Genomic DNA, 19,617 nt, shown 5'->3' with positions numbered 1-19,617 from the left:
CCCTCATGTTGTTAAAGTTTGGTTATTTTAAAAACAATCATAATAAATATTAATAACGCAAGATGGCCCGTTGAAATATGAGAGATGTAAAGTTTATATAAACTGCAAAAGTAAAGCATACATTTAAATTATTGTGACAGATATGAAGGGGGAGGAGAATGTATATGTGCGTCAAGTTTCTCAACAAGAAAGATTTCCGCAAAGGACGTGTATCCTGGGCTGCATTCCAGTTTGTTTTTTATGCCCTTTCCTAGATAATTTCCCTCAGTCTCCTTAACTCAGTTGTTCGTCATTGCTTACGTTGCATGAGTGGCCACTACTCGCAGAACCTTTGCAGTGGGCTGAATTAGAACATCCTACGCCCTTGATCACTTGGAATCCGCTATGGAGTTGATTTATTATTTAATTTTTTTCTCCTTACGAAATTGTTTCATGCAGCATTCTATGTGTAAATAGGTGTGTTTGGGTTGTTTTAAATATTCAAAAAAAAATAATTATATATCATATGTATATATGGGGTAAATTAAACGTGATATGCATCATGTTGCTTTGTGGTATATGGAGCTGCCTGAAGTGTACATATGAAGTAGAAAAGGACGAGGGAAGTTTGTATGGACAGACAGAGGGTCTGTCAATATAAACTTCCCTTGTCCATTTCACGAAGTGGAACACACTTCAAAATGGTGGCAGGGATTTCCCCAAGGGGAAGTGTTTAGGGAAGTTTGGAGTGCATGTCTAAAAGTGGAGTGGAAGGTATCCCTAGACTGGTCCCAAATGGCACCCTAAACCCTCACGCTCTTCCTCTGAGTCCACACTTTTGTGACGTAATGCCACTTTGACTGCCTGGTAAAGTCCTCTGTGTAGCTCACAGACATGTGGGCTCAGCTGAAGTGCGCATCTAGTGGGGCACTAATGGGGTGCTCGCGAACACCCTTCTGAAACCTAAAATGATGAATGGGACACCCTACGGTCTCGTGGACCTAACGGACATGCAGCGAAAGTGCATAGGGATAGTGTACCATTTGGGATTCAGCCTTTGAGAATTGAGATGTCCTTCAAGATGGCAGAATTCAATCGATTTTCGGGTCACAGGCTGGAGGATGTAGGAGCGAGGAAACGAGGAAGCATCAATTTGTGTATTGAGAAGCACCCACAGACTGTTTGATACCTTACAAATGGCGGCGACACCCATAATGCACTTCGGTTCTCACGAATATGGCGGCACTTGACAAAGACAAATTTAAGTTTTCGGAGTTACCATTATGGAGAAGAATGGAGAATACTAGGTTGAGCACATTTGATTTATTTACATATGTTTAATTGTAGAAATGTCAGTGGTGTTGTTGTCCTTATGTTTTCCCACAGTTTTGTGTATAGAGAAAACAAATTAGTGAATAGAGCCAAATTTATTAAGTTCAGTCAATATATATATAAAATGATACAGTATAATGTTGCTTCCTGTGATTATCCCTAAACTATACAGCACACAAATCTACACTCATTAGGCTACTATAATAACAAATGTGCCGTAATTAAGTTATTTAAAGTGAGCAGAGAGATGAGAAAAGCAGACTTATGATTTTTTTTAGCCTGAGACGTGTTATTTACTCTACCAGTTTTTGTCTGTCGCGAGAGTAGTGCGCTCTCTCTCTCTCTCTCTCTCTCTCTCTCTCTCTCTCTCTCTCTCTGTATAATGGCACAGCATTACCTGCCCTCATTTCTTTATTCAGAAAGCCTTATGAAGTGCCAGGAGACTCAGCCATGAGGTTGCGAGGATACACATACAGCAATTGTATACCGTGATTTTTACATTCTCTGTAATGAAAGTGCCGTGATCAAGCAAAAATCGTTTTGGAATTTGGATTCATAGTAAAGCGGCGTTTGCGCAGCACTGTCATGATTTGATGTGCGGTACATGCATGCAATGAACAAGACGACCGCGCGAGATATTTAGAAATGTAGAGGAGCTGAATTTGCAAGACCGTGGTAGGCTAAAACACGTCTGGGGAGGTCAGCAGAGTAAATTTCAGCTGCAGCTCTGAGTCCAAATGGGCTTTGCAGAGCAATCCCAGAAACACTGACGTTTAAGTTGCATGGGGCTATTTTCTTCTCTGCGAGCGGGTAAGTAGGTTACTTCACCTGTTCCTTATCTTAAAGTCATACAGACACCACAGTTTTCGCTTTATTCTGTTTCAGACTGTGGTCTCTTTTCGTTGAAATGTACTCTGTAAAAATGTTTTATCAGGTAACATAAAAGTGCTTCGTGTGCTAACACATATGAAGGATTTATTAATTAGTATCTATCTATCTATCTATCTATCTATCTATCTATCTATCTATCTATCTATCTATCTATCTATCTATCTATCTATCTATCTATCTATCTATCTATCTATCTATCTATCTATCTATCTATCTATCTATCTATCTATCTATCTATGTCTGCATTCACCCTTAAAATAAGTTGCCTATTTTCATAACTTGAACATAAATGTCACTATGTAGCACTAGTTTGTTGAATTATTAGCCAGGCTCCATGGTAGCTTGTTGGTCTCTAGTGATTCTGAATGATTGCTCCTGCACACACATCTCAGATCCCATGAGAGGTAAAATTGTCAGAGGCAACCCTGCAAGCGGGATGTAGAATTAAAATAAAATAATAGCCTATGATAATTAAATGAAACTGTTTCCCCTTCTTCCTTTCACACTCTCTGTCTCTCTTCCCCCTTTTAATTTCCAGTTCTCCTCCTGCACTGTCCTCTTATTTTCACTACTTCAGATATAATCAAGACTGGCAAGAATTACACCAAAGCATGTGAGTACTTTATTTGAGACTTTTATGCATGCTTTCTCAAATGCACTTGTGAGCCCTGGATAATTAGGTAGCTGCATAGGTTATTTGGAGGTTAGCGTACACTTTATATATGCCATTACATTATCAGCTGTTGTTTCAATTTAAAAATAAGTACGCAATTTGGCTGCAGTTCAAGGGAAAAATCTGTTATTCTGTTTGTTATTGCCCAGGGAATGAGCCAGAAAGATGTTTTACATCATTTTTATTCTTCACATTATAGTTATGACACTGTTGTTTTTGAAATGTATTGAGTATGGTCCTATGCAAAATGCAACTAAATCATTAGTAGCCTGACTAATGAGCTCTGGATAGATAAGCTAAATAGCCCAGAGTATTCATGTAGTCATCAAGCTGTAGATAGATGGTGTAGATGCTGTTCTTTGCACTTGTTGAATGAACCATTTGAAAATCAGTCAGCAGCTGTTTTCAGCTCAATACGTATTTTCTAATTATCTCAATTTTTGTGCAACTGGGTGTATAGAAAATACAAGAATATGACTTATAATGACATGTAAACACTGCAAATCTGAAATTGTGATTTAAGTGTTTAAAGGTGCAATATGTAAGAATTTTGCAGTAAAACCACTAGGCCAGTGTTATATATTTTGTTCACTTGAGTACTTACAATATCCCAAATGTTTCCAACTATTTGTAAATCTTGAGAAAATTGCACGTGTGAGGAGTCACCTGTCAATTGCGTCACCCGCGTTACCCTCGGTTTCCGGTTTTATTTTGTAGAAACCATGAAAACACCAAAGACGCTTTAATATATTACATGTTTTATTAGACAAGGGAACAACTGTTTTGATATATTTATAGACAGAAAACTAATTATTGTTGTATAGCTCAACACTTTTAGTCTTATTGTTTAGGCTAAATCTAATTTTCTTGATTTTCTCAGTTTTTTTGTGAGTACCATGCTTTACCATGCCTCAGAGAAAAAAAACTATTTTGTGAAGTAGCTAACATAGCATAATCAGATGCAGCTTTATTTTTAGTAACAGTAATACTGCATTTTCTCCATCATACAATACGTTTTAAAATTAATTGCATGCCATTTATCAACACAAGCCATCCAGTATTTAATATGATATTCTAAAATCGATCTATCTTGCTGCAGTGTGCAACATTGTCTCACAGCAGCCGCCAAGCAAACGCACAGAGTTACGTTATAACACAATTTTCAACACTCTTAACTTAACAAATGTATCTAATGATAAACAGAGCTGTGTTACCTCATGCTCATGACCAGAAAAACGGAAGCAGCGCCGGCGACTGTGGCATAATAAAAGTTCCTCTGCTCGTGAGGCGTGTTGCGTTCGTCTCTCATTAACAATTGCTCCAGCGGCCTCATTCAGCTCCCACAACACTCAGTCCTGCTCTGCGTCATACTACAGTATTGTTAATAATCACATCCATGAACATGATTTCTTCCCGAGTCCTATCCCAGTTCTATTCCACTGTCCGTTGAGGTGAACACCACATGTCCCAAGATTCCGCGCTCAAACTTGGCATCATCAATCTACGCCTTTGTTTTGAATAGGCCTCTAGCGACCTCTAGCAGACAGAAAATATTACATATTGCACTTTTAAGAGAAGGTTAGCTTGTGTATCAGTCTGTATAACTGCCCTCTGAACTGACTGTAATATAATATGTAGGGTCTGTGGTCATATGATTGAAAAATCCCTGGGTGGGATATAGCCAAAGGTTGTTTAAACTTATGGGTGACCCTCACAACATACTTATTTTCTGTCACTCTTTCTCTCCCTTTGATCTCTCTCTTGTTCTTGCAGATGAGAGCATCATCCTTCTTTGCAAAAAGGAGAAGATCAAAATTGGAACCTGCTTGGTCAGTCGTTTAAGATGTTACTATAAGAAAGACTGTGGCAGGGAGTACATGTTAATGAAACTGATTTGTTCAGGTAAGCAAAACATCCAGTTTTCAGTATTCGGTAGATATAAAATGTATTCAAAGAGTGTGGAGCTGTTTTCTATCCTTTACTGTCTCTTTCAGTTCATGATTTGTATCTCACCTACCTTTATGTGTTACAAACACATCTCTGAGAGACAGACCACAATTTTACACAAATGTTTAGAACAGAGGCTTCACACATGTGTACTGTTGATGCCAGTTTTATCCTGGGGAATAAACAAACAAACCAAACTGTAGGCAGCTAGTTGGGGGTCGAGACCAAAACCATGGCAACGCAGCTCCAAGTTGTGATTCAACTGGGCTATCTTGACACTGAGTTGATTAAGCAGTGTTGTTTTAAAGGAAGCACTTTTCTCCTCTGTTTGTCTGGCAGCTTGAATGAGCTCAGTTACAGCGCAAACAAAATATAAAGCATGTAAACTACTACTCAAAGTGCCGAAAATGTCATCTAAGAACGATAATTTAAATGTTTTCAGTATTTGACTGAGAGCGATACAGCTTCTCGCTGAATTACACAAAGGCAGGTTGTCAGCTATCAGGGATCATTCTCAACCCTGTACAAACAAATCCAATAAGAAATTAGTTTTGCTATTCCATTCAATATGAGAAAAATGGTTCCTGAATGTTAATACATGCTCAAGGGACTGCAGTTAATTCTTTTCCTAGCAAATTTTTAATCAGAATCTCATCTTTTGTTATTGCTGTAATTATTATATGAGACCAATATTGTGAAACCCGAGGCAATGTGTGTGATCACGGTACCGTTCTTTCACTGACATATAATCTTGTTCGCTAAGTGGCCACCATCCTCTTTTAAAGGCAGTCCCTTCAGCCATAGCACGTTTAGGGCATCTGATAATTTGGACTGACCTTTGGCTAAACTGTTTACCAACACAGGAAATTGTATCTACTTACACTGATGATGTCACAAGGCTTTCAACACGTAGCAAAAGAACATGATGGTTGTATTTTGTTTAACCTTACCTCATTTCAAACCTTACCTGATTTCAAAAATTGCCTTTCATTGGAAATTGTTGCATCTTGTTGTTTTTGTTAGGAATTATGTATAACAATAGGCAGGGAATGATGCTTTGTGACAAATGTAAGGCAGTGGATTAGATAGACTGAGATATAATATTGAAATATAAGCAGTTTCTATTATAATGTATAGAACCCCCTGCATGAATTCATTAACATGAATATTTTGAGGTAGTGGTATGTGGCACCTGAAGAGAACCTGTGGTACCTTAGAGTTAGATCACTTAAAATATTGAAATGTACCGTATGTGTCTTACTGCTTTCCTCAGATGTTAAAATCTCATGTACAATGCAGAAACCTGCAGGTCGCAGGACGCTGTGTCCTTAAAAATGCACTCACATAAAGTAGCACTCTCTTGTCCCTCCCCTCAATTCACTCTGATACATGATACATTGCTCATCTATCCAACACTTTAAATGTCACGGTAGCCCTGTGGTCCCTGCAGCCAGCTTTTTCCAAGCTCCCAGCCCGTGCAACAGAAGAAAATAACAAGAAATAAATACTGATAAAAAGCTACATTATTTTTGCTGTCAATGACCAAAGGGCAAAAAGCACTATAAAAGTGGCTCATAGAACTTGAGCATTATAATGCACTTATACTGAAGTGATACAATAGTTTTGTATGAAGAACAGACCAAATGTAGGGTGTTATTCATTTAAAATATTCATCATCAAATCTTATGGACAACTTTTATGATACCTTTTCATAGTGCTTTTTTGTAGCATGACATATTATATTGCCTGGTACATATTTAATTTTACTTACTAACCAATTAAAGAGAGTATTGATCAGCAGGTTGCCTGCTATGCTGCCATTTCCTCTCTTCCTGATGTGACCTTCAGTCAGGCACTGTCTCAGCTGGTTAGATCTGTGTGTTGCAGCCAGGTTGGTGACGCTGCTTCTAGCCCACTGGGGATGCTCCTGCTGTGTGTGTGGAATAGCACACCCATCATACCTCTCCCTACATCACCGGCACAGACAACATCTACCATTATTGCTGCTACAGCCCACTCATAAACACTCGCCCTCCTACTGTCATCCCAGAGGGAGGCTAAAAGAAGCGGCAAAGAAGACAAGAAGAAAGAAAGATTCAAAGTGGTGGAAAATGTTGCCTTTGTTGTTGCATCAGTCCTTTAGATTCATGCGTGGTTGCTTCTATTCCTGTCAGATGGCTTTGCATGGTGTCGTACGCTGGATAAATGCTCTGTTTTCAAACTTGGTGCCCTCTGTTATTGACTTTCATGGCTACTTTCAAGTTCATGCAAATCCCAGATGTAGAAAGGCTTTGTTTTGTTTGTTTCGAGCGCATTAGCATTTTAATTCTAGAGTGAGAACGAAGGCCTCTCCTGCTGCTGCTCACATAAACGCTTCCAATTAGATGAGCAACGGGCGGCTCTGAGTTTTGGGTTATCAAAATGAGCTTTATTACAGCCCTCCCTGAGGAGGAGTACCCACGCTGACATACATCCTTGAGATGGCCGTGCTTTTGCACAGCTGTCAGTGTCAGTGGTCCACGTTAAAACAGTCCATCTTGGCTCTCCTCTCTAGTGATGATGTGCAGTGTATAAAGTTAACTCACTTGTGATCCTTGAGACATCTGATATAGCCAAAGTGCTTTTAACCGTATATTTTAGTTTCATATTACATCACAAACTATGAATTCTGTTCCTTTTAAAAATATAATCTTTTTCTGACTGAGATACTATCTTTTCTCTGCAGAGACTGAAAATTTGAAACATTAGACAAATAGCACTTGGCATGGAAAATGAGACTGGCTCTGTTTTAAATGCTCATGTGATCTGCTCATATTTTTGTGCAAAGATTTTTATTTTTTTTTATCAAACTGTATCCTCCAGCTCCAGCCATCAGGAAAAATCTGACCATTTTTGCATGAATTTTGAAAAATTGATGCATCCTTATGCAAGCATGACTAACAATTTCACTCTTGGAAAGAAGCAACCTTGCAAGAGATATAAATCTATATGCATATGAGCCATATACAAGAGTGAGAGGAGAGAAGTGGGAGTTAGCATTAATGTAATGCTTATGAGTTTTTCCACCAGTGCTGCTGGATCCCTAGATTGTTATTGCTGTAAAATCCTTTTACTGCTTTAGGACTAAATCACTTCTTTTATAAAGCAATCTACAAAGTTGGCATAGAAATGAATTTGGAAATGGACCAGTATAAGAAAAAAAAATTACCAATATCCAATAATTATTTTCATGGTCATTAAAACTTGATTAGATATAGTAGAAAATAAACTGTATAAAAATCCATTATATTGTTTACTTAATTTTGACCAATATCCAATAATTATTTTCATGGTCAGTAATTGATGTGATAGTCAATAAGATTTGAACAGTAGTATATGTACAGTATGTTGATAAAATTCACTTTTTGTGTTCCACAAAAGTAAGAAAGTTTATTATAATATTTCATAAAATCTCCAGTTTTACATTGATTAAGGTGCAATCAAGCATTAAAACATTATTAGATATAGTAGAATAGAAAATGTATAAAAATCCATTATATTGTTTACTTTCAATATTGGATTAATCATTTCATACCAATACAGATATCTGTGAATATTGTCTGATATTGATGGTCATAATGTATTGTGCATGCCAAAGTTAAATGTGCATGTTCATAATTGTTAATGTAATTTTAAATTAGAGATTGTCATTTACTGTAGTTTATCAGACCATATTAAAAGGGGCAAAAATAAAATAAGAGATCCCTTTTTTATTGGATTTGTGCTCTGAGTAATACAGCATCTCAGTAACAGCTGCAGTTGCAGCATTCAGCATTACTCAACAGCAGCACAATGATTCCAGCCTGCAGTGCTTTCCATCTGTGCCTGGCAGTCCAAAGTGAAAATCTTTGTCGATGTTTTTAGGTGATCTATATTTGGGAGATGGGTGGATTCTTGTTGATTGAGTGAGACATACAGAAGTGGTTCATGGGTGCCACTTAAACTAGATTAAGCCACAGGGCCAATGCCTCATCCCATGGGCTAAGCCTGCCAGCCATATCGGCGAGAGTGGGATCAAAGCTGGAAAATCCTGTGGAAATGGGCCCTGCTATTGCATCCCCTGACCCACTAAAACCCTAGAGGTCTAGATAATACGGATCTCTGGCATTAATCCCCCCTTAGCCTAACATGCTTGGGATATGTGGTATCCAAAGCACCCAGGTTTATCGCCACTGTGCCCTTTAAACTGGGTTAAATTACGTGGGAATGGCGTCTTTAAATGGTTGCCCATCCATGACAGGAAACTACCTTTGAGGTGAGAATAGGAACCACTGTATTATTGGGGGCTCACTTTTTTGGCAACATTATCTCATTGGAAGAGCCTCTGTGTTTTAAAAAGTTGAAAGAAGCTATTTAAAGTGGCATTTGGAACTCATTAAGCTTATAAAGTTGAGAGGATAAAATACTTAATGTAGGTTATTGAGTGAATGTGAGTAATGTGACACCTTTTAAATCAGTACGTCAAAGTATTTGCAACTAAATAGTACCATTCTGAATATAAGACTGTTTTTTTTTTTTCTAAAAAAAAAAAAAAAAAATGGGTTTGTTATATAGCTGCGAAATCATTATAAATAAAGGGGGGGGGGGGGGATTGTGTTGTTTACATTATATGCACTTGCACTCTGATTGCCATTGACATCTGATGCAGCTTTACTCACCATCCCCGATCTGCAAATCCAACACAATATAAAATCAGTGGCGTGTAGTGGTGTTCTGAAATGAGGAGGCACATTTTTTATTTATTTATGAATCAATGTAAATTCATGCATTACTCTTAACTCTTAATGTTGACACATCTTCCTTGTTAAATGAACATTACAATACATCAAAAAAGAAAAAAAGAAACCAAATACAATTCTATTTAGTAATTTTACATTAACAATGTAATGTTCTATTTATCAAAACCAAGTAAATTTCATCAAGTTAGTGTTTTAAGCATTTCTACATTCATTCCAAAATAATAACTAAAGGCAATAATAATTTATAATAATATATTTTATTTGTGTATTGATGTTTTTATTTTTGATTGTCATCTTAGGCTATTTTGGATCATCAGTCATGCTCCGTAAACACTGTCTGTCACAGACACAAATTGTATTTTTAATTTCACCAAACTGATTGCACAAAAAAAAAAAAAAAAAAAACGCAGTCATCATGTTTTCAGGCCAGTTCAAGTTTGATTTTGACGTGACATAAAGCGGTAGTATCTAACTGGGTGATCTGTTTACTTACTTTTCAATTAGTCTTCACATTGACGCTATCATCTGTTCATTCAAACTGATGTGCGTAACGTGCACGTCAACAAGAGGCGGGATTTATCACACAAACCAATCATATCCAATCATAACCAATTACACCCAATCATAACGCGATGGAGACATTGCCTCCTCTCATGTGACTTTCCAGCATTCATTCTCAATTACCCCCCACAAAACCCACCGCATCCTGGGGGTCTGATGATTTTCTATGGTTTCCTATGAGAGCAAAGGGAGGCATGTAAATCAAAATATTTTTATTGCATTTATGAAGAAAAGCCTCAGCACCCAAGGCTCTATGCCCCATTGCCTCAATGGTGTACTGTGTCTTTGGCCAGACTGCTGAGGTGGATAGCCAGCAACAACCATTTTAGGATTGTTTGTGATTGGGTCTTGGTGAGGGGTCCTTTTAACTATTCCTAACCTTTCACAGATTTAAAAGCTAGTTTTAGCATTAAAATGCTTTTTGAAATACTACTTTTAGAGCAAAAATTTAGGAATCCTAAATTTAGGACTGACATACCCATTATTTTCCATAACTTTCAATACAAAATTTAAATATGGAAAATATGCAATATGAAAATTATTTTCAAGTAGAACAAGACTACAAGATTTGGGGCTATATTTGCAAAACATCTTAAGGCTAAAAGTATGATGTTATTTTCAAAGTATTATGTCATGTTAAGTATTAAAGGTTATAGCCAATCTTGGACCTGTGTGTCTGGAATCTTGGCCTTCACAAGCTTCTATTCAAGATGCAAACGCTGAAGCGCATTCTCACATGCGTTCGTCCCTGAGATTGGTTTGCAGCAATTGACCTGAAGGATGCTTACTTTTATGTCTCAATTTTACCCCGACGCCATTTCTACACTTTGCTTTTGAGGGCCGGGCATATCAGTACAAGGTCCTCCCCTTTGGCTGTCCCTGTCACCCTGCATCTTCACAAAGGTCACAGAGGCTGCCCTTGCCCTGCTAAGGAAAGTGGGCATTCGTATCTTCAACTGTTTCGACGACTGGCTCATTCTGGCCCAAGTTCTGTTGTGTGAACAAAGAGACCTGGTGCTCTGGCACCTCAGCCATCTGGGGCTTCAGGGTCAACTGGAAAAAGATCAATCTCTCCCCTAAACAGAGTATATCTTTTCTCACTATGGAGTTGAACTTGGTCAACGTGACAGCACGTCTCACGAACGAGCATGCACAGTCAGTGATAAACTGTCCCAGTTCATTCAGGGGGAAAACATAGGTTCCACTGAAACTCTTTCAGAGGCTCCTGGGGCATATGGCATCCGCAGCCACGTTTATGCCACTCAGATTGATGCATATGAGACTGCTTCAGCACTGGCTACACCCCCGAGCTACGAGATGGGAAAGGCGCTGTAGCACACATCGGGTGACCATCACAATAATCAGTCACTACACTTTCAGCCCGTGGTCAGACCTTGCCTTTCTATGGGCTGGAGTGCACCTTGAACAAGTGTCCAGGTACATTGTTGTCACAACCGATGCCTCCAGAATGGGGTGGGGCACAGTATGCAACAGGTGTGTAGTTTCGAGCTCCTGAACGGGACCCTGACTGCAGTGGCATATCAATTGCCTTGAGTTGCTAGCAGTACTGCAAGCATGTGCTGGTCCGGATCGGACAACACATTGATGGCGGCGTAAATTAGCAGCAGCTCAGATCGCTCCGTGCCGCTTACATTCCGGGTGAGCTCAATTGTGCAGCTGACGAGTTCTCAGAACAGCTCACGGACCTACTCAAATATGTGTTTCCCCCAGTGAGCTTGCTCACACAGATACCGTGCAAGGTCAGGGAGGACAAGGAGTAGGTCTTGATGGTTGAGTCCTACTGGCCCACCCAGACCTGGCTCTCAGACATGATGCTCCTCGTGACAGCCCCTTCCTGGCAGAGTCTCCTCAGGAAAGACTTGCTTTCTCAGGAGGGGCACCATATTGCACCCATGTCCAAGTTTCTGGAACCTCCACATGTGGCTTAAGTCTGCCACGTCCCACCTGCCACAACATTGTACCATTGCTGAATGGACAGGATCCAATCCCCGGCTCCTCAGCACAAACCTGAATGAGTGAGTTGCACTCCAAAGTGCTAAAGTGCATTGGCTTGTTTTGTTACCACTCAAAGGGGATTGGACTCCCAATTGAGATCCCCATAATGTTAATTTGATGTAATGTCTCATTCCTTTAGGGAATGAGGGTTACATTAGTAACCGAGACGTTGTACTGCAACAGTATTTTCTAAAGTTAAGTTGGATAGTGGGTGTTGTCAAATTCTTGTAATAGGCTGTACTCTAAGGTTTAGTGCAGTGCTGTGTTTTCTGTTATTTTGAGTGGTTGTGGTTTTACAAACATCTCACAGATTCATTATAAAGTTCAGGAGCAGTAAACATGAAGCAGATAGTTGCACTCAATTAAAGTCTTCTAGGATTAAACTGTGGAGCGGGAAAGATTTTGACAATGACTTGCTATACTCTCTCTTGGTTTACCAAATCCGTCTGACAGCTCCCATGACAGTGTAGCAGACTGAGGCAGCTGTGTTTGACTCATACACACTGGCTAAGCAAAAAACACTAAATTAAATTCATACTGCAGTGCAATAGCTGGAGGAAACTACAGCAATCTATTGTAAATAAGGTTTCTCCTCTATCAACTGTTGCAAATGATTAATTTATAATGTCCTTCATGTATATACAGCTATTAAAGGTTGAGTATTTTTTTTAAATGTTAAAATATTTTTTTTCTGTTTTTTTTTTCTTAACTATCCAACTGTTTTCAGACATTTCTTTCTTTGTTTGACTGATGGTAGATTGGGATGGGGATGGGGGGGCTTTATGAATCTTTTGTATCGAATCAGTGGTTCGGAGCACCAAAGTCATGTGGTTTCTGTAAACAAGGCTTTGTTACTTCATAAGTATTTTGAAATTTCAATGGTTCATGTGACTTTGGCAGTTTGATATAGGCTCTAAACCACTGATTCGAAACAAAAGATTTGTAAAGCTTCAAAGCTTCATGAAGCAGTGTTTTGAAATGGCCCATCACTAGATATTGTTGAATGAAGTCGTTATTTTGTTTTGTTTTTTTGGCGCACAAAAAGTATTCTCGTTGCTTCATAACATTAAAGTTGAACCACTGTAGTTACATTAACTGTTTTAAAATAGGTCTTTAGTACCTTTCTGGGGTGCGTTTCCTGAAAGCATCTTTAGCCAACTATGGTCGTAAGTCCCATTGAACTCTATTGGTAACAATGGAACATGCGACCATAGTTCGCTTTGGGAAATGCACCCCTGGGCGTTTGAAAGTGTTAATTATCTTGCTGTCAATGCAGGCCTCACTGAGCCATTGGATTTTATCAAAAATATCTTAATTTGTGTTCCAAAGATGAACGAAGGCCTTACAGGTGTAGAACGACATGAGGGTGAGTAATTAATGACAGAAAATTCATTTTTGGGTGAATTAACCCTTTAACATATTTAACAATCCATTTACACTGCAATTACAATTGCACAAATAAAGTTAAGAAATTAATTTTCTAAATATAAAATTTTTAAATATAGAAATGTTGGGGAAAATAAAATGATAGTGGGTGGCAGCAAGTCTTAATTAATAAGTGAATCAGAGAATCATTTGTTCAACCAATTCGTTCAAACAGGCTAATTCATTCATGAACGAAGCAAGTGACTTGCTGAATTCTGAACTGCATACTAAGATACTACTCTTTCTATTTTGCCATAGAAAGAAATGGAGAAAATTGTAAGAGTATGCGGTTCCGAATTCAGCCACTGTCTTTATGAATGGGTCATTGAATCATTGACTCACCCGATTCATTCAGAAATTGACAATGTTGTGTCTAAAAATAGTAAATTAATATAATAAATTTAGTTTATTGAACTGTTGTATAAGATGAATATCACATTTGCAATCGTGCTAATATTTTATGTTATGAACACAAAAACAAGATGATCTAATAGTGGTTTAATTAAACAGAAGTGATAAACAATGCTACCAGACCATGAGACGTGGATGCTGCTCTGCAGGGCATGCAATTTGTAAGACTGCTCACGTCGGCAGCGTCTTGGTCCAAAGTTGCCCTGACACACCAAACCGACGCTCGACAGCTGATGGCCAAGTAGCACGTCAGTTCTGCGCCTGCGTAAGATTAAATGCCTTTCTGTATCAGCAGGTGGAAGTAGCTGAACAGCCAATCAGAATGATCAGATGGCCCGACTAGCTCCGACGCCAATTCAACATGTTGAATCGGCCGAAAAAAGGCAACAAGGACCAACTTCAACCGACGGTGCTGAACACACTGAGAAAACTTAGTCGGCCAACGAACAAAAACTGCCCTATGGCCGACCGTCAGCTTGGTGTGTTCCTGCCTTAAAAGAGGGAAGGGCAGGGGCTCATGCGGTCTCACAGAATTAGAACTTAACCCTTAAATGCATGACTGTTTCGCCAATCACCCGGATCAATATCTAACACGGAAGGATCTCTTACCTGTGGTGATAATATAAAACTCCTCTGATATTAGAGAAACAATTACAAAAGAATAAAATAAATCGTATTTTGTTACCTTTTGGTACTTGAAAGGGCTCAGTTTGAGCAGATGTTTTATGCCATCATCACTGTCCTCGTCAGAGCTCATTTCCAAGTAAATTCAGCAAATAATGGGCCAATTTTAATGTTTGAGGTTATGTTCCAGTAACAGTTACAGTCATATTTGATTGCGTTCAGTACTTGTTTCGCAGTAAATTGCTGAGCCATTTCATGTTGTTATTATTATTTCGTTTTCTGTCTGAATGAGTTGTCACTTCAGCATTGTGTATCAGACATTGCCACCTTGTGGAATAAAGGTGAATTGCATGTATTCCATCATCTAAGATTAAATTATTGTTGTGCATAAATATATATATATATATATATATATATATATATATATATATATATATATATATATATATATATATATATATATATATATATATATATATATATACACTCATACACACCTCGGGTCGTTTGTGACCCTATACAATTTTTACAAAAAATGAATACAAAAATAGGCATTATTTTATAATTTTATGATTTTTTTCTTGTTATATTCTTTATAATGAATTGATTGAGGATTACCAAGAAGGTTGATCTCTAACTTTAAAAAATGAATGAGGAGGAGGGTAGTGAATGACCCGAGGTATGCATTTAAGGGTTAAATGCAGTTGTTGGGCAAACAGTTAACTTAGAATTTATGATATGGGACAAATTTACATAAAATATGGAATATACATTTTCTTTTAAATGTCTTACAAAAAGGGCACTTATCTAGTCAGATGATTGTCAAAAAAAAGGTCACCATGAAATCAAAATTCTTATTTTTTTATAGACTATGGTAGTGTTTATAATAAATTATTTATCTGTGCACATCATTATATATTTTTAAATTCATGTGCCCTCATAATCTTTAATCAAAATAACTTCCTCTCCCTTATGCAATGACATCGCTTCCCTGATGACATGTTTCTCTGTGTGATGGCGGAACAGTCCGTCACGTACATGACATTGCAGCAATAGCATGATCCTCTTGATGGACAAAATCAAGTCCTGCCTATGTTTTTTTTTCCTTTTTTTTATTCGAGAAACTGTTTCCCTCCAATATACAGTGGTGTGAAAAAGTGCTTGCCCCCTTCCTGATTTTTTTATTTTTTTTGCATGTTTGTCACACTTTAATGCTTCAGATCATGAAACAAATTTAAATATGAATCAAAGATTAGACCGTAGAAGCAGAAGTAAACACAGCATGCAATTTTTAAATGAAGATTATTATTATGAAGGGAAAACAAAATCCAAACCCACATGTCCCTGTGTGAAAAAGTGCTGTCAAAACATAACTTAACTGTGGTTTATCACACCTGAGTTCAGTTTCTCTAGCCACACCCAGGCCTGATTACTGCCACACCTGTTCACAATCAAGAAATCACTTAAATAGGACCTGCCTAACAAAGTGAAGTAGACCAAAAGGTCCTCAAAAGCTACACATCATGTTGAGATCCAAAGAAATTCAGGAACAACTGAGAAAGAAAGTATTTGAGATACATCAGTCTGGAAAAGGTTATAAAGCCACTTCTAAAGCTTTGGGTCTCCAGCGAACCACAGTGGGAGCCATTATCCACAAATGGCTAAAACATGGAACAGTGGTGAACCTTCCCAGGAGTGGCCGGCTGACCAATTACCCCAAGAGCGCAGCGACGACTCATCCAAGAGGTCACAAAAGACCCCACAACAACATCCAAGGAACTGCAGGCCTCACTTGCCTCAGCTAAGGTCAGTGTTCTTGACTCCACCATAAGAAAGAGACTGGGCAAAAATGGCCTGCATGGCAGAGTTCCAAGACAAAAACCGCTGCTGAGCAAAAAGAACATAAAGGCTCATCTCAGTTTGGCCAGAAAACATCTTGATGATCCCCAAGACTTTTGGGAAAATACTCTGTGGACTGACGAGACAAAAGTTGAACTTTTTGGAAAGTGCGTGTCCCATTACGTCTGGCGTAAAAGTAACACAGCATTTCAGAAAAAGAACATCATACCAACAGTAAAATATGGTGGTGGTAGTGTGATGGTCTGGGGTTGTTTTGCTGCTTCAGGACCTGGAAGACTTGCTATGATAAATGGAACCATGAATTCTGCTGTCTACCAAAAAATCCTGAAGGACAATGTCCAGCCTTCTGTTCGTGACCTCAAGCTGGAGCGAACTTGGGTTCTGCAGCAGGACAATGATCCAAAACACACCAGCAAGTCCACTTCTGAATGGCTGAAGAAAAACGAAATGAAGACTTTGGAGTGGCCTAGTCAAAGTCCTGACCTCAATCCTATTGAGATGCTGTGGCATGACCTTAAAAGGCGGTTCATGCTCAAAAACCCTCCAATGTGGCTGAATTACAACAATTCTGCAAAGATGAGCAGGCCAAAATTCCTCCACAGCACTGTAACAGACTCATTGCAAGTTATCGCAAACGCTTGATTGCAGTTGTTGCTGCTAAGGGTGGCCCAACCATTTATTAGGTTTAGGGGCCAAGCACTTTTTCACACAGGGCCATGTGGGTTTGGTTTTTGTTTCCCCTTCATAATAAAAACCTTCATTTAAAACTGCATGTTGTGTTTACTTGTGTTATCTTTGATTATTTAAATTTATTTGATGATCTGAAACATTAAAGTGTGACAAACATGCAAAAAAATTAAAAATCAGGAAGGAGGCCAGGACTTTTTTTTTACACCACTGTATGTCACAATTGGAAAGAAAAAACTATCACAACTTCTGTTTCATGCTGACTTTACAGTAAATCTGTTTATGGCATTATTTTTTACCCACATTTAAAATACATCTCTCCAGAGGATATGTTACAACCTCATTCTGTCCTGCTTATCAGAGTTCCCTTTTAACCAAAGGAACTTTCATACCAACAGTTGCAACAATCTACTGTTTCCCCCAATGACTAGGTGACAATGACTATTTTGTCGCAATAAGGGAGACCCAAGTTGGCTGGCACCCTCATATTGTTCCAAACCTGTATGACTTTTTTTTTTTTTTTGAAGTCAATGGTCACCAAAACTGTTACCAACATTTTTCAAAATATCTACTTTTGTTTTTGCAGAAGAAAGAAGATTGTGCAGGTTTGGAACAACATGGTTATTAAATGACAGAATTTGTATTTTTGGGTTAATTATCACTTTGAATTCCAGAGCATTTTTTCAGCACTCATCCAGCAACAGAAAAAAAAACTTAGGGAGTAGCCAGTATATAAAAGCTATTCCCAATGATTTACCTCCTTACTGCACAGTTTGTTGTCTGGCTAAATAATGAGATTGTGGTTTGTGAATATGGAGCGTCACAGACAGAATTGTAATTTGTGTCTCCCCTATGGGCTTTATTAATAGGTGAGCCAGAATGAGAGAAGGCTTAAGCCTCTGTACAATTCAGTATGACCTAGATATGCTGCATTTCTCTGACCCACATCCAATTCACTACAGGCTCCATCATGTACTGTACAGCAGACTCTTTCTCCTCCATTATACCACAAATTAATGTCTCTGAATATGCATTAGAAAAACTCACTGTGGCATGTTGTATTCTATCTCCCCCCTTTGATCTAGATGTTCAAACCAAAAGCAATAATTTAGACTAGTGTTTTGTACTCAGAAATTGGCATGATTTTGATGAGATAATTGACAACATATTCACTAATACACATCTGCTTTCGCATGTATTGCAATAATTTTCCTATTAGGCTGATAAATGGGATGACTATAATGTCATCCTATAATGACTATAATGACTAGGTGTAATGATATTTATTCAAAACTGTAACAAAGTTCAAGTTCAGGGAAGAAGGAGGTGGAAACCGGCAAACGAACCATCAACTGGCGTTCACCGCTCCTCCTCGCTGCCCGATCTCCTCAGCACCATGTTCACTTTTAGCAGCGAGGGCTCTCAGACAGTATGCCCCTCCTTCCTCCCAGGTTTTAGTACCAATGTAACTATTTTCAAATTTAGGGAGGGAGGTGGGAACCAGAGAGCAATAAATGTAACTTTAATGACAAAATAAACATAAACAACTAAATGAAAGTAAAGTGGCAGCCCGTCACAGATGACTGCAACATAAACTAAACCAAAAACACCAACATAATTGTCCCAAAGGCTTGTTCTATCTTCTCTTGCATGGGGCTTCGTTCCCAAGACTCTTAGCCCTGCCCTGCTTGACACAAATGCAAAAAATGGATCATTAAAATTCTTGTCATTAGTATAAATACACACTGAGCTCCTATCAAATGTTGTTTCATGCATTTTTTAATGTAATGCTATAGGTTTTAGAGCCAAAAAAAAAAGTAATTTTTTAACTGTTCAATTTTTCATTAGTGGCAATATATTTTTTTCATATTTTTTTAATGAAAAAAAGGGATAGTTTTGGTTCTTGATTATGATCGGATGAGCTGCGTTCGAAACCGTTGTAAAATACTCTATAAACACACACCTGCAACCTAATATTACTGTGCCACTGCATTTAACATAAGAGACAAAAACATTAAAAAAACGCTTACCGACACCAAACTTAGCAACGGTGGTGTAAATACAAATATCAACATGCACAGACAGTCATGTTATTCTTATGATTGTTGTTCAACCCTATTAAAATGAGAACTATATGATTAATTATTTTTTTGTTACATGTTACATCAATTACCTTGGTATTGGTACTTTGTGTGTTTAATGTCATTTTCTGAAGTCTGCTTTTAAAGTTTGTGAGATTTGGGACCAAATCTTCCAGAGATATTCACAGCTAATCAAAAATAAGGCAGCTACCCCTGATCACCTCCTACTTATTTTTACCCTAATGTGTGCATGCATTGTGTAAGAGTGATTTAATGTTTTGCGGTATCATGTGTGTGTGCTTGCTGCCCCAATCCTTTATAGTTTCTTGCTCTCCGGTCAGCAGCTGTTGTC

At 38.2% G+C, this 19,617-nt stretch overlaps 1 protein-coding gene across 1 annotated transcript in view; it reads left to right on the top strand.

The window, feature by feature from the left end:
* The first annotated feature begins 1,800 nt into the window (after positions 1 to 1,800).
* bean1 (brain expressed, associated with NEDD4, 1) overlaps positions 1,801 to 19,617 on the top strand; it is a 65,287-nt gene continuing 47,470 nt past the window's right edge. Inside the window, exons 1-3 of the mRNA XM_067401744.1 lie at positions 1,801 to 2,121; positions 2,741 to 2,815; positions 4,649 to 4,777. Coding sequence (XP_067257845.1) covers positions 2,094 to 2,121; positions 2,741 to 2,815; positions 4,649 to 4,777 — 232 coding nt within the window. The 5' untranslated portion in view covers positions 1,801 to 2,093. The remainder of the gene's footprint in view (positions 2,122 to 2,740; positions 2,816 to 4,648; positions 4,778 to 19,617) is intronic.

The sequence above is a fragment of the Chanodichthys erythropterus genome, chromosome 11 (genome assembly GCF_024489055.1).
Source record: "Chanodichthys erythropterus isolate Z2021 chromosome 11, ASM2448905v1, whole genome shotgun sequence".
Classification (NCBI taxonomy): domain Eukaryota; kingdom Metazoa; phylum Chordata; class Actinopteri; order Cypriniformes; family Xenocyprididae; genus Chanodichthys; species Chanodichthys erythropterus.
This window is presented reverse-complemented; position numbering and strand designations above follow the sequence as displayed.